Source organism: Nannobrachium achirus (assembly GCF_963921795.1).
Source record: "Nannobrachium achirus genome assembly, chromosome: 8".
Taxonomy (NCBI): Eukaryota; Metazoa; Chordata; class Actinopteri; order Myctophiformes; family Myctophidae; genus Nannobrachium; species Nannobrachium achirus.
In genome coordinates, this window is record NC_137817.1 from 47,434,249 (window position 1) to 47,448,372 (window position 14,124).

General features: G+C 43.0%; 1 protein-coding gene across 3 annotated transcripts in view; it reads left to right on the plus strand.

The window, feature by feature from the left end:
* cluha (clustered mitochondria (cluA/CLU1) homolog a) overlaps nucleotides 1–14,124 on the plus strand; it is a 66,812-nt gene that overhangs the window by 7,231 nt on the left and 45,457 nt on the right. For all 3 annotated transcript variants that reach the window (XM_080731007.1, XM_080731008.1, XM_080731009.1), the window contains exons 2-5: nucleotides 3,165–3,364; nucleotides 4,813–4,984; nucleotides 8,691–8,834; nucleotides 11,606–11,733. In XM_080731007.1, coding sequence (XP_080587133.1) covers nucleotides 3,165–3,364; nucleotides 4,813–4,984; nucleotides 8,691–8,834; nucleotides 11,606–11,733 — 644 coding nt within the window. The remainder of the gene's footprint in view (nucleotides 1–3,164; nucleotides 3,365–4,812; nucleotides 4,985–8,690; nucleotides 8,835–11,605; nucleotides 11,734–14,124) is intronic.

Here is a 14,124-nt window from a genome sequence, read left to right on the forward strand (position 1 = left end):
AGTAGACATTCTACTAAAGTGTACACTGAAGACAGTAGAGGCCATCTCTGGTTTTGGCTAGAAGTTAGAATTAGGCCGCTAATGCTAATGAACTTAACTGTTTTTAAAAAGGATTCTGTTTCAAAAAAAGGATTCTGCTTCAAGCAATACCTTCCCAGCTCACTTCAACAGAAGTATTTTGTGTGTTTATATTCTAAATGATAATTGGGGGTATATTGACCTGATTAGAAATCTATTGGTTTCATTAATCTCTACAGTATGTTACTGTCGGAGAAAGACATTATCTCATGGAAATGATCACTTCCGTCTTCAGGATTTTTGAAAGGCTGACATTATAACCAAACAAAAGACGTCTTGCAACAGATGACACCTGACTGTGTGTGTGTGTGTGTGTGTGTGTGTGTGTGTGTGTGTGTGTGTGTGTGTGTGTGTGTGTGTGTGTGTGTGTGTGTGTGTGTGTGTGTGTGTGTGTGTGTGTGTGTGTGTGTGTGTGTGTGTGTGTGTGTGTGTGTGTGTGTGTGTGTGTGTGTGTGTGTTTTAAGTAAGGCTATTGTGCTTGGTATACAGAGAAGAAAACAGCCTTTTCTTCTCCAAACACCTTCCTCTGGACCAGCTTAGACCCCACCCTCAACTCTAGCCCCTCCCCTCCCCCGTTTACCATGACACCGCAGTTACCCTTGATGGTGAGCACAAGGACATGTTGGCTGTTGTCCCCCTACAAGAGAAAACAGTTGTCCACCCCCACCCACCCCCCACATGCTAGCCTCTGCCATGGGTGTTCACCCACCCACCCCTCACATGCTATGCTTGGCTCTGTCATGGCATGGGTGTTCGTTTGCATGTCTGCCAGGCTGTCGGCAAGCCAATTTGACATTTCCTTAGTCGCCTTGACTATTAAGAAAGATTTAGCAATGTGAGAAAAAAATATATATGAACAGATTATTGATGGTTAATGCAAGGAAATGAACGATTATTATATCTCAGCAGTGTTGCATTGCTGATTCAATGTTTGGGGGGACGCTCATTTAATGACGTCACACGCATGATATGCATTCAGGCTCACCCCTTTGTTAAATCACCCTGGTGTGATGCTACAGCATTCGTAAACATTGTCGAGATGTGAACTTAAGGTTATTTTACATTGATGCATGTCCGTGTGTGTGTGAGAGGCGTGACACAGCTAAAAAAAAGATGCGGGACGGCGTGTACCTGTGTGACCGGACCAATGCAATGCTGTATCTCACTGTCTCAGTGAGTGTGCATAGTTATTTTGTTTTTCTTTATCTCAGTCGTTGGTAGATTTGCCACTGTGTGGTTACTCACAACTTCCAGATGTGGGCCCTTTGTTCACCCGTGTGGTTCTTGTCAATGTGCTGATTTCATTTATAGAAGATTAATATTAATCACAGTTTTTGAGTTTTGACACTTGATCAGTTGAGTATATCCTTGCATTGTGAATGACCTTTTTTTTCCCTAAAATGACTAACGGTCCAGAATGATGAGCTTGATTGTAGTTGTTGGAATAGTATGACAGTTTTCCCTTCAACTCACATACACTATTAGTCATCATCATAGCCACTTCTTTCCCCTCAGAGCCACTATTATTACTTTCAGTTGTTTACGTGTGTGTGTGTGTGTGTGTGTGTGTGTGTGTGTGTGTGTGTGTGTGTGTGTGTGTGTGTGTGTGTGTGTGTGTGTGTGTGTGTGTGTGTGTGTGTGTGTGTGTGTGTGTGTGTGTGTGTGTGTGTGTGTGTGTGTGTGTGTGATGGCTCGAAGTTTGCATAACAAATGTTCAGGTATATTTAGTATGCCTGGGTCAACAATGAGGTAGAGATACCTATCTTAATTTGGTTAGTAGTTTATGACCGATGAATTTTGAGTCTCAAAATCTGAAGTTACAGACTTTTCTGTTGTCATTTAGTTTATTCTATGTTAGGACTGAAGAAGGTGATAAATATCGTTGAGAGTTGAGACGATACAATGTCTCCACGATATGCCTTTTCAGTGATATTGTATATATCTTGATACAAATCCTGTTTAATCGTTAATATTTAATACAGAGATTCATTGCAGAATTCATTTAAACCTGTATTTTTGTCTAAATCAGTAGTCAAACTTTAAAATGTCAAGGTCTCCCCTTAACTCTGACAGTGTACAAATGAAACCAAATGGACCCTTACAGGTCCATTTGGTTTCATTTGTACACTGTCAGCGTTACATACTTGTGAGGATCAATTTAGACCTCCCAAAGGGAACCCAGAGAGTCTCTGGACCCCACATTGAGGACCACGGGTCTAAATGGTCTGTTGCTCCTTTTTATTTTATTTTTGTTGAGTAACTTAACTTGAAAAATAACCATTAAAACCAACATGAAAAAGAATCATGATAAGATTGTGTATCGTGATACAGCTTGGGAAAATACCGTAATATTGTATTTTTCCATATCGCCCACACCTAGTGCTGCCTGCCAGCATAGCTGTGCTCTGTTGGTTTCGCTCCTCCCTCGTTTATCAATATTTCACAATGTATGGTGTAAGGTCATCTACTCTAGGTTCTCTCTGTGTAATGTGTATATAACCTAGCTAGCTGCCTGCCTGCCTGGCAGCTGCACTCTGGTGGATTTGATGAACTACTCGGGCTCTGATGGCCAAAGAGCATTTCTCCACACAGACTTCAACCATTGTGTCATGCTTTTCGGATTCAAGGATGAGGTGGCCTGAATAGGAGCTTGTTTGAGAGCCATCACGCTGTTTGATCAGATGATTTCTATTGCTCGACCGATGCCAGAATTTTGAGTCTGATGCCAATCTCGATTTTGGAGAGGCCTTTATCGATTTTTACAGAGATTTTGTCAAAAATTGCAACATTGTCTAATCAATTTGTAAAAATAGAAGAAAAAAAAAGATTTGATTTTTGAAGTTTGACATTTATGAGCTTTGTCACTTTGTAGATCTGCTATTTTTGAATTATTTAGGAAAACATTTTCATGACATGCCCCCCAAAAAAAGGCTGAAATCGGGACATTGGCTGCATAACTGCCGATATCGATGTCGTCAAAAAAAGATACATCGGTCGGCTCTAATGATTTCTGCCTTTTCCGTGTCTGTCGGATTACCACGTTTCCACTGATTGGCATGTTCGTTTGTTTGTTGTGGGACCCTCAGGACACAGCGCTGCCGACACAGCCATGGTGAATGGCGGCGGGCACCACAACGAGCACTCAGAGGAGGCGGAGTCCAAGCAGGACGGAAGCGGCGAGACAGACGGAGGGGACGAGTCCAATGAACAGGAAGTGATCGTGATCCAGGACACCGGCTTCACTGTCAAGATCCAAGCCCCCGGCGCCGAACCCTTTGACTTACAGGTACAAGGAACAGATTTCATTCATTTGGATTCCATAGAAGCCACTTCAAGCCAGTATGCCTTCTATGGAAGCATGTCATTTTTGAGCGGTGGTCAAACCGTCTCCTTAGCATGACCGTGTGTGTGGCTATGCGTGCGTCTATGCGTCTTTGTGTCTGGAGCCTGGAGCCTAGCCTGCAATACCTCTGGGTGACCAGAGAGGGGCTGTTGAGTAGCCTTGAAATGTACATGCGCGCATGCACGCACGCACACACACACACACACACACGCACACACGCACACACGCGCGCACACGCACGCACAGACACCTTGAAAATAATGGACACCACCGCTCAGTTCACACTGGTGTGATTACTTTTTTAGGATATGTTTTGGGGCTTATATGTCTTTATTGATAGGACAGTAGACTGACAGGAAATGAGGAGTGACACGCAGCAAAGGTAGTCGGGATCGGGAATTGAACCAGCGGCACGCTGTCAGGCTACACTGAGCCTGTGTGGTGTGTGCCTAGACCGGTAGGCCAGAGGGTGCCCCCTGGAAGCATGTCACGTACTGAAACTAGGCCATCTACAGTCTCACAACTAGTGCTGCGACATGTTGTGTGAGCTTGTAGATGGCCTATTTTCGGTTAATAGTTTAAGATTAAAGACATGTTCCATCTTCCAGAAAACTCTGACGATCTCGAATATTTCATAAAAGCAAAGGTTAAAGCATCAATCTGCAACTCCTATAACTGGTTGGCTGTTTGGCTACCAAAACATATTAATTCTACCGGTACATATTGTGCTAATTGTTTATGAAATGCGGCGCTAGTTTGTGGGGGCTCCTTATACACTGTTTCGCAATCACAGATTGTGAGATTGTATGTTGCTTTAACCCATTTAGAATGGGTACACATTATTGTGTATCATTATTTTATGCTTCAACTATTGAAGAGCCTCTAGATCTGCTATTTTTAAAAAATCTTGACATTTTTTATTTTGACCCGATTCTATAAGTGTCTTTTGAATCCTTCTAAGGTTTTTTGAAAAACCTATGTTTCTATGTCAGCAATCTGGCCAGCCATCGTCAAATAAAAGGTCCTTTTCGCTTAACTGGAGCTCAGTTAGACTGCTCTTGAGAGACTACTGTGTCAGTGGTGCTCAAACGTTTTCATGTGAAGGACCCCCAAACTGATATTTATTTGGCCACGGACCCGCATCTCAAAATATCTAGTTCCAGGGACCCCCCAGAAGCAAAATTTTAGTTACAAACGTTTGCTTTAAAAATACATATATTCAAAGATTTGTAAACGTTTTCATGACTTTTTCAAAAATAGCAGATCTACAAGCTCCTAGCGCGGCACTCGGTGCTGCGCTGTGAGCTTGTATATCTGCGATTTTTCACTGGTTAAAGCATTCAATAATTCTAGGCCTAAATGGGTTTTAATCCATGCTGCGTCCATCACAGGTGTCTCCTCAGGAGATGGTCCAGGAGATCCACCAGGTGCTGATGGACCGAGAGGACACCTGCCACCGCACATGCTTCTCCTTGCAGCTGGACGGCAACGTGCTGGACAACTTCGCCGAGCTCAAGTCCATAGAGGGTCTGCAGGAGGGCTCCCTGCTCAAGGTGGTGGAAGGTACGGTTCCTTTTCTGTTTCGTCTGAAGAACAAAAGTAAAATGGATTTGTAGAGCACCTTTTTTCACAGACATTCAGGGCCCTATTTTGCATGTCTTAATTAATGCCAGGCCTTATTACTTAAATTAAGACGTGGAGGCGTGATCAATGCCTATTTTGATATGGGTGCGATCATCAAAATAAAGTCACAAAGTGCCTCACAAAAATAAGAGCAGAACATATCAATAAATAATACAATAAAACAATTGCCATTTATAACCAATCAACCTGTGAGAAGGAAACCAATACAGGATATCTCTGCTGTTCGGGCCGAAACCTCCTAACTCCTAACTAAAATGAGCTCAAGTGGAGTTAAGAGGTTTTGACCGAAGGGCTTTTTACTACTTTTCATTGGTTCAATATTATTTTAACCAACACACAGACGTAAAGGGTGTTCAATAGCCAGTGATGTTGCTAGGTTTTCAATGTAATGGGTCCCGGGAACCACAGGTGGCCATTCAAATTGGTCCCAGAATTATTTTATGGGTCCCAAGACGACACAGGCTATTATGTGTCAACGTCGAAAACATCAAAAAGGACTTATTAATTTAAACAAATGGTGGCAAATAGCTACTTGTATGTAGTTAATAAAGGACAGCAGCATGGATTTACAAGACAATCTTAATCATCTCATCAATAATGCCAGAACGCACAGCTGTGGAGACTCCACCACATGCAGCTCAGCTGGTGCAGTGAAATGATTGATAACAGGAAGGATAGTGTTGTATGCATCCTGGGGATGCAGGGATGCTTAGTTTAATGAGTCAGGGACTCAGGATGCAGGGCTAGTAGTAGCATAACTGAATAGCACATATTTATGAAAAAAAAGAGAGGGTGGAGTTAGCTGGTTTGGCAGAAAGTGTGGAGTTAGGAGGTTTTGTCACAAGCACTTTTTACTACTTTCCATTGGTTCAATATTATTTTAACCAACACTCAGCTCTAAAGGGTGTTCAATAGCCCTGATTTATGCCAAAAAAAAAATCAAAAATAGATTTAAGAGGTTTTGGCCAGACAGTGAATGTCACAACACAAAAGCTGGAGTCGTTGTCAAAGTTCATTTCAGCAGTTCTTCTTTCACCTCAAAGATTTTCCAACTAGCTGAATATCACCTTAGAGACACCAATGTGAACGTGGTGCGTGATTTGTCAGGCACCTCATTGCATTCACGATTTTTTGGTTTCCACTTTCCACAACCTGTCAGTAATGTATCATGGACAGTTTTGAAGAAAGGTCTGAGGAGGATAGGAGATACGAACCTCTAGAACAGGGGTCTTCAACAGGGGGTCCGGGAGTCGACCCTAGGGGGTCCTCGGAGTTACCACAGGAGGGCCGCCAAATCGTTGTGTGATAGGATCATTCATTCCTTTAGATTAACAATTTGAACCCTCGCATCCCTATTCTGAGGAGAACTTTGGCCTAAAATAGCAGATCTACTTTTGTAGATCGGCTATTTTCGGCAAATAGGTTGGGTGTGGAGGTAAAAAAAGAGCAGACCAAGTACAGGGTGAAAGGTCAAGTTTACAAAGTATTGACAATTTAATTGATTAAATGTCTGAAAAAAAACACATTAACACAAATCCAACATCGACTGATGACAGTGCTGTCAAACAAGTCTATGAATCTACTTATGAAATCTGCAACACAGTTTTATACAACATGTAGAGGGTGTCCCTGATTCATCTGTCTCTCAGCTAAAGTACCATGCATAGTAGTACATAAGGACCGCAGGAATACACAAGAAACGGAGGGGGAGAGAACTTTACTCCGTTTGGTCCGGTTTGACTCCCAGTACGTAACACTCCGGATGATTTATCTCCGTATACGGACGCTTACGGACAGCACCCAACTGGACGGACTCAACGTACAAGATGTATCCGTATAGCAAGAAGTACCCACGGCCACCGTTGTCAAACATAGGCGCAGTAGTGAGGAACATTACTTTTCCTCTGCTCTATGACAGCGGTTCTCAAACTATGTGTCCAAATGATAAATATATTGTATCAAGAAACGGTAAAAAAGGAACGTCGCAACTCGCAACAGGACGGCTTGACACACACACACACACACACCGCCTATCCTCCACCAACAGCTGCCAACCAGACGAGGCACACAAGAAGAGCTGATTAATTAGCTGCAGCGGCTCATCATACTTGGGAATTATATGCGGGTGTGTTTTGTTATAATCACTCCGGGTCCTGATCCATATGTGGTTAAATCTGTACCTCGCGGAGTTTTACATTTACCGCGAATACCACTACTATACTCGGGTCGCCTCTCCTCCAAAAGCGAGATGGATGCAGTGACCACCGTTATAAAACATAGGCGCAGTAGTGATGAAAATTACTTTAACTCTGCTCTAACAGCGGTTCTCAAACTGTGTGTCCCATAATAATATATTTTATCAAGAAACGGAAAAAAGGTTGTTACACAAACACTGAAGAGGATGCCTCGACTCCTCATCACGCATCAACAGTCATCAGCTGAGCACAGCCACAGACAGCGAGGCACACAAGTCACAAGAAGAGATGATGATGCGGCTCATTTATTACTTGGGAATTATGTTCAATATATGAGCGGGTGTGTACGTGTGTTTTGTTATAATTAGTCTACTCCGGGTCCGCATCCATGTGGTTAAATGTGTACCCTCGCGGAGTTGCAAATACCGTGATAAATGTTGCCGACAGACAGCAGATCCAGTCCAGACTGTTATTTATACTGTACCAAAAATCACGGCGGGTCAAAAATCTGTGGTTCTACATTATTTTGACTAAATGCTTCGGTTTTTTACACGTGTGAGAACCACCTTCATGTGGTGCGCGGCCCAAAGGGGAGCAGAATTGGAGCGGAGAGCGGGTCGGCACATAAATAACGTGCATGTCTACTATGCATGGGGCCGTAATTAACGTACGTAGTTCTCACCCAAAAACGTACACAAAATCAACCATACGTAACTATAAATGGCCCTTAAGGGGTCCTTGGCCTGAAAACGTTGAAGACCCCTGCTCTAGAATCCCTCTCTGAGTGACCACAAACACAGCCTGATGCTAATGAATTAATAGCGAGAGATAGCACACATGTCCACTCTGTTGGCAGAAATTGTGAAATCACTGAGACAAAATTGTGTCAAAGTTTAATATAAACAAACAGCGGAGATCTGTGGTAAAAATGAAGAGTGTCAGGTCTTCATTCAGAACACAGAGCAGAGCCACTGTGAGTCTCTAACACAGATTTGTTATCCGAGAACTTTGTTCAATTTGGCAAGACTTGCCAAAGCCGAAAAGAAAGTTGGGACTTCATCTGGAGTATGCTGCAAGTTTAAAGCTTCACTTGTGCACCATGTACCTTTTTTTTCTATTATTGGTTTTGTTCAATGTGTATGGTAGAGTATGTTAATACAATATAACTTATATAATAGGGGTGGTTGTATTTGGTCTCCCAGCTCTTCTATTGAGCCTTGTTTAGATTGTGTCAAAGTCCCTGGGACATACTAGCGTCATGTCCAGGGAGTGTACTTGTACATCAAGCTGCCTCACGCTACAGAAACAGGAGATGATGGGCTCCTGCCCTATGGGCCTCATGGCTCGGCAAGGCTTACTACTACTACTGCTACTACTACAAAAGTGTGAATAACGGGGTGTGTGTTTGTTTGGTTGCTCTTCCTCTCCAGAGCCCTACACGGTGCGCGAGGCCCGCATCCACGTGCGTCACATCAGAGACCTGCTGAAGAGCCTGGACCCCTCAGACGCCTACAACGGAGTGGACTGCAACTCTCTGTCCTTCCTCAGCCTCTTCACTGACGGAGACCTCGGAGGTGTGTGTGTGTGTGTGTGCCGATATTCGTTCATAGACGAGTGAGCAGGGACGGGCTGGCCATTGGGAAAAGCGGGACAACTCCCGAACGGCCGGTTCATTCCCGGTCGGTCCAGGCCGGCCATTAGGAAAAAAGTAAAAATAAAATGTCGGCCTTCGTTCCATTTTGTGGGCTGGGCAGTCAACATCTTGTATCTCCAAGTTTCAAATTTGTACATTCTTTCGCAAAGCAAAGCCCTGCTTCACCATACAAGGCCGTCGCACAAAAGTAGTGAAAACAGCAGATCTACAAGCACACAACGCCTCGCACCGCGAGGCGTTGTGTGCTTGTAGATCGGCTGTTTTCACTAGTTTAAATCATTTTTTAAATTAATACAAAACAAACGGTTTTGGACATACAAGGTTTCCACCCAACAACGACAAAATAAAACTAATGTAATTGGCCCACTGGCTTATCACTTTGTCACACATCTTTGAGTAGCAGCAGCGCTATAGAGAGATCTCTCTCTATACTGTAGCACGCAATGAGGGCCTCTCCAACTCTTTTTCCCGGGCTGAATCAGGGGCTCAGCACGTCCCTGCGAGTGAGGGCCAAATGTGGCTCATGCCAAAAAACTGTTAAATGTTCAAGCCATCATCAGGAACATTCATTTAAATAATATCGTCTCTGTCGGGTGGAAACCTCGAATGTCCAAAAACCTTTTGGGATTCAAATTCAAAAGTAGGAAAAGTCTCAGATCGAAACGAGCTTGCAGATCTGCTACTTTTTATGCTGCAGTATGATTGATAGCCCTACTATAATAAGTAGGGCGTTCATTTACGAAAAACTTAACGAGTTTAAATGTGGATAAGAGGTTTCTGTCCGACAGCAGAACCTGGCAGCTAAATTGGTTAAATTGTGGTTTTACTTACAGTGATTTAGTTTCTGGCATGAATATAGGTATGGCATCAACTACATCCAGATATTTCACTTTAGCTGTTTGTTTGTTTACTACGGCCTGCTATTTAATTTCAATATAGAGACTATATGAATGTAAATTCAATTCTCGTTTCTCAAGTTGTTCATTCTGACCCTCAGAGGCTAAACCGCCCCCACAACAAATAAAACGATTAGCTGTTGGGTTGTGAGAGTGGTGTTTGTGTATCAAATTCATACTCCGTGCTCTATTTTGATTGTCTTAACTCATTTAACGCTGATCCCGAGTATACCCGTGAAAAATACTCGAGTATTTAGAGTGCCGATCCCGAGAATACTCGCGGAATATACTGTATATACAGTAAAGCTGGCAATCTTACCGTACGGTCCGTTGGAAAGTGCTGGCACGGATGGACTCGCCGATTCATCATCATCGCGCATCCACGTGCACACAATAGTGATTCCGTAACATGGAAGCCGACGGTCTATCTCATCTTTGATGTCCATTTTCTCCAAAAAACACTTTTGAAGCCAAGGATGGCATTGGATTCTCGCTAATATAGTACAAGCTGAAAGGCACCGATCCGCCATTACTGCTCCCGCATGGGACGATGATCACTTCCGGTCGGCAAGTAAATGGCGTCAAGAAGGAATTGTTTGCGCAATCGACTTCCGGCCTTCAAAATAAGAGACTGGCCGCGGACGGAGCCTGCAAGCGGCAGCCTGTACATTTTAACCCGTTCATGTCTGGAGCACTAAATGCCTTAACTTAAAGGCCTGTCCATACTGTCTCCGACAACCGGACCTTTAGTCGGAAAGGTCTGGTTCAACTACAAAAGGACGTCACTCGCATATTCTGAAAAGCATTACCCTGAATTAGAGTTCAGGCCATTATTAGCAAGGAGTTTGAATCTCAACTCCTTTCATATCTAATCTCACATGTCCCTCCTCTCTGTCCTTGGTTTCCCGTCTCTCTCTATTCTCTCCTATCTAAATATAGCACTGCATGACAAACGTAATGTAAAAACATCCATTCGTATTGTCCACCATCTAATCACACTCAAGCTTGCTGCTTTGAATGTGAACCCGAGCGAATCACATCAGGGCAGGAAGAGACAGCGTGAGACAAAAGACACAGATTGCAAAGACAATAATATTTTCCTCATCATGTTATTTGCATCTACGCATGGATTAAAGTTCTCTGTCGCTACGAGTCACGACTGATTTCCGTAATTTGGATTCCATCCATCAAAAGTCCTTAGAAGTCTTCCATGGAAGCATGCCTAGTGAAAATAGACCATCTACAAGCTCTCAATGCGTTGCTAAGAGCTTGTAGATCGGCCATGTTGGGTTAGTATTTTAAGAATAGAGCATTTGAATTGGTCAAACTAGCAATATGGGCAGAAATGGGATCTGGGATATTTCATAAAAGCAAATGTTAAAGCATCAATCTGTGATTTGTTCATCGGGTTGGCAGTATGTAGAACAACAGCACTTAAGGTCTTTGCACACTGCTGCGTTTTTCGGCCGAATATCGGAGCGAATTTCGGAGCATGTAAATAAAAAAATCAACCTCACCTTATGTCAATCACGTTTGCACATTGCTGCCCGTTTCGTATTTATTTTCGGACCAGGGTTGATTTTTTCCGATTTTCTCAACTGTTGCCACTGAGTCCTTTGCTCTCTCTCTTTCCTCTCTCCCTGGCTTCACAATTTCAGATTACCAAAACGTTACCAAACTGTTTCACAAATCGAACATTAGGATACAATTGTTCAGTCGCAAGATTTTATTTTGCTCTTAATCCATGATCAACGTTAACGTTCCTCCATGGCTGTTCCATGGCTGTTCCTTGCAGATAGTGGCAAGCGAAAGAAGAAGGGCAGTGAGCTGGAGCAGATCGACTGCACGCCCCCAGAACACATCCTCCCTGGCAGCAAAGAGCGCCCCCTGGTGCCTCTCCAGCCACAGAACAAAGAATGGAAGGTAAACTGGAGTAGGTTGGAGTTGGTTCAGGTGAAAGAAATGTGAAGCTCTTGCTTTAACCCCATGAACCCCCGGCATCCATACTCTGGCCCACTCATTAATAGGTGAACATTCAGTGAAAGTACACGTAGGCAAACGTGAAGCGGAAATGGCAGATCTACAAGCTTGCATTTCTTTAATTGTACACTTTTCACTAGATTAGAATACATTACTGTTATTGGCAGTTCAAAATCACAACAGTGTCACCATTTAGCAAATGTCAACATGGATAATACACCAAAAATCCGAACACATCTAGAACATAGAACAAACTGTACACAACAAACTGTACCAACAACCATAAAACTGAGAAAATGAAATCCTACCATACTGTACCATGTAGCAACTCATAATGTAATAAGGGCTCATAATGTAATAAGGGCTCATAATGTAATAAGAAAAATGTAATAAAAACTCATAATGTAATAATCAGCTCATAATGTAATAAAAAAACGAGCGCATAACGTAATAATGGATTTTTCAATAATGTAATAATGTGTTACATTAAGAACCTCCACATAGGAGGCTCATAATGTAATAAACCTTCATAATGTAATAATGTATTTTTTATTACATTATGAGCTGATTATTACATTATGAGCTTTTATTACATTTTAATTATTACATTATGCGCTTACATTATGAGCTGATTATTACATTATGAGTTTTTATTACATGTTTTTATTACATTATGAGCCCTTATTAAATTATGAGTTGCTACACACCCTGCCAACTTTGTTGATGAAGAATGGAGCAACTATCTGCTAAACCTGCAGCAAATGAATACTTATGGGGATCATTTAGCTGTACAAAGAGCATCCACAATGTTCAACATGCAGTTTGCGATTGTATCGACACTGGGTGTTGATGCAACATTGATAATATCCCCATGTGGTCAGTATGACGACAGTCTGCCATTGCTAGTTCTGGGCCACTTTGCCGAAGGTCATGGGGACCATTATGTAAGCCTTGGTGGACCAGTCACACTCTTGATTCAAAGAGTCCAGGAAACAGAGGAGAGCGCATCACTTCGATCTGTCCCTCATTCTGGCCCTAAGTCTAGCCCTCACTCTGGCCCTGACTCGGTACCTCACTCTGGCCCTGACTCGGTCCCTCACTCTGGCCCAGGGCCGGTTTTATAATAGGGCTTTGACAGGAGTAGAAGAGAGGGCGGTGTGGGGGCCCAGGGCAGTTGGTGACGTCACAGTAGGGGCGCGTGCATGTGTGTGCATGTGTATGTGCGTGCGTGTGTGCGTGCGTGCGTGTGTGCGTGCGTGCGTGCGTGCGTGTGTGTGTGTGTGTGTGTGTGTGTGTGTGTGTGTGTGTGTGTGTGTGTGTGTTTCAAAAGTGAATATGTGTAGAGGCATGTGTAAAGGGCCCCTGTTGGGTTATTGTTTAGTCTTCTTTCTTAAAGACAGTGGGTTTTATTGTTTTTCTAAAGGGTGGCTTTACCGTGACTGTAATTAGTGAATGGACAGGATGAGGGCAGCCCGGGTTGTGCTCCTTGTGGGATGGGGAAAGCAATGGCTTTTTCTTGAGGGCGGTTTACCGATCAGCCTGGGGTTCTATTCCTTGTAGGATGGGGAGATGATGATTTTGGATTAATAGCATTGTGACTCCTCTGTCATAAAGGTTTGTGTACACATTGGTGAATGGAGGGTCACCGTGTTGGGGGGAGATTGTGGCTCTCTTATGTATGACTTTAGTCTCATTCTGTATGTACTGGGGACAGTGGATATGGCTGGATGGACATGCTGCAACATGTGTGATGTCCACAACAGGGAGAGAGGATGGATCACTTTACCTAACTATGGTCCTGACCCCAGCATGGGTTAACTACAGCAGGACCCATGCCAGTAGAAGAATGGTCACACATCAGGGGGTGGTGTAAAACAATGATAGGCCTACTGCTAAGCTCAGTGACCACAACACAGGGTGTGTAGAAACAGGGCATGCACTTTTAGTGGATAATGCACTATATATATTTTTTTCCAGTATGCACACATGGATATATTATAGAAACCTATTACCTAGCCAAATGTGAGAAATTCCATACATGAAAATAAAAGAATAAATAAGTAATGAAAAACAGCCGATCTACCTGCTCACAGAACGAGGCGATATGGAGAGAGAGAGTAAGATGTGACAGGGGGCAGACGCTGACAGATCTACAGTACAATTATGGCTTGTACTGAGGCTATGTTGATCGTTTTGGGGGGGCAAACATATAATTTATCGATTGGGTCTCGAGATAAATAAATACCATTTAAATAAAAAACGTTTGGAAGCAATTAGTATACACAGAGTTTTAAAAGGTTATAGTCCAAATAATATTAACAGACCAGTAAATAT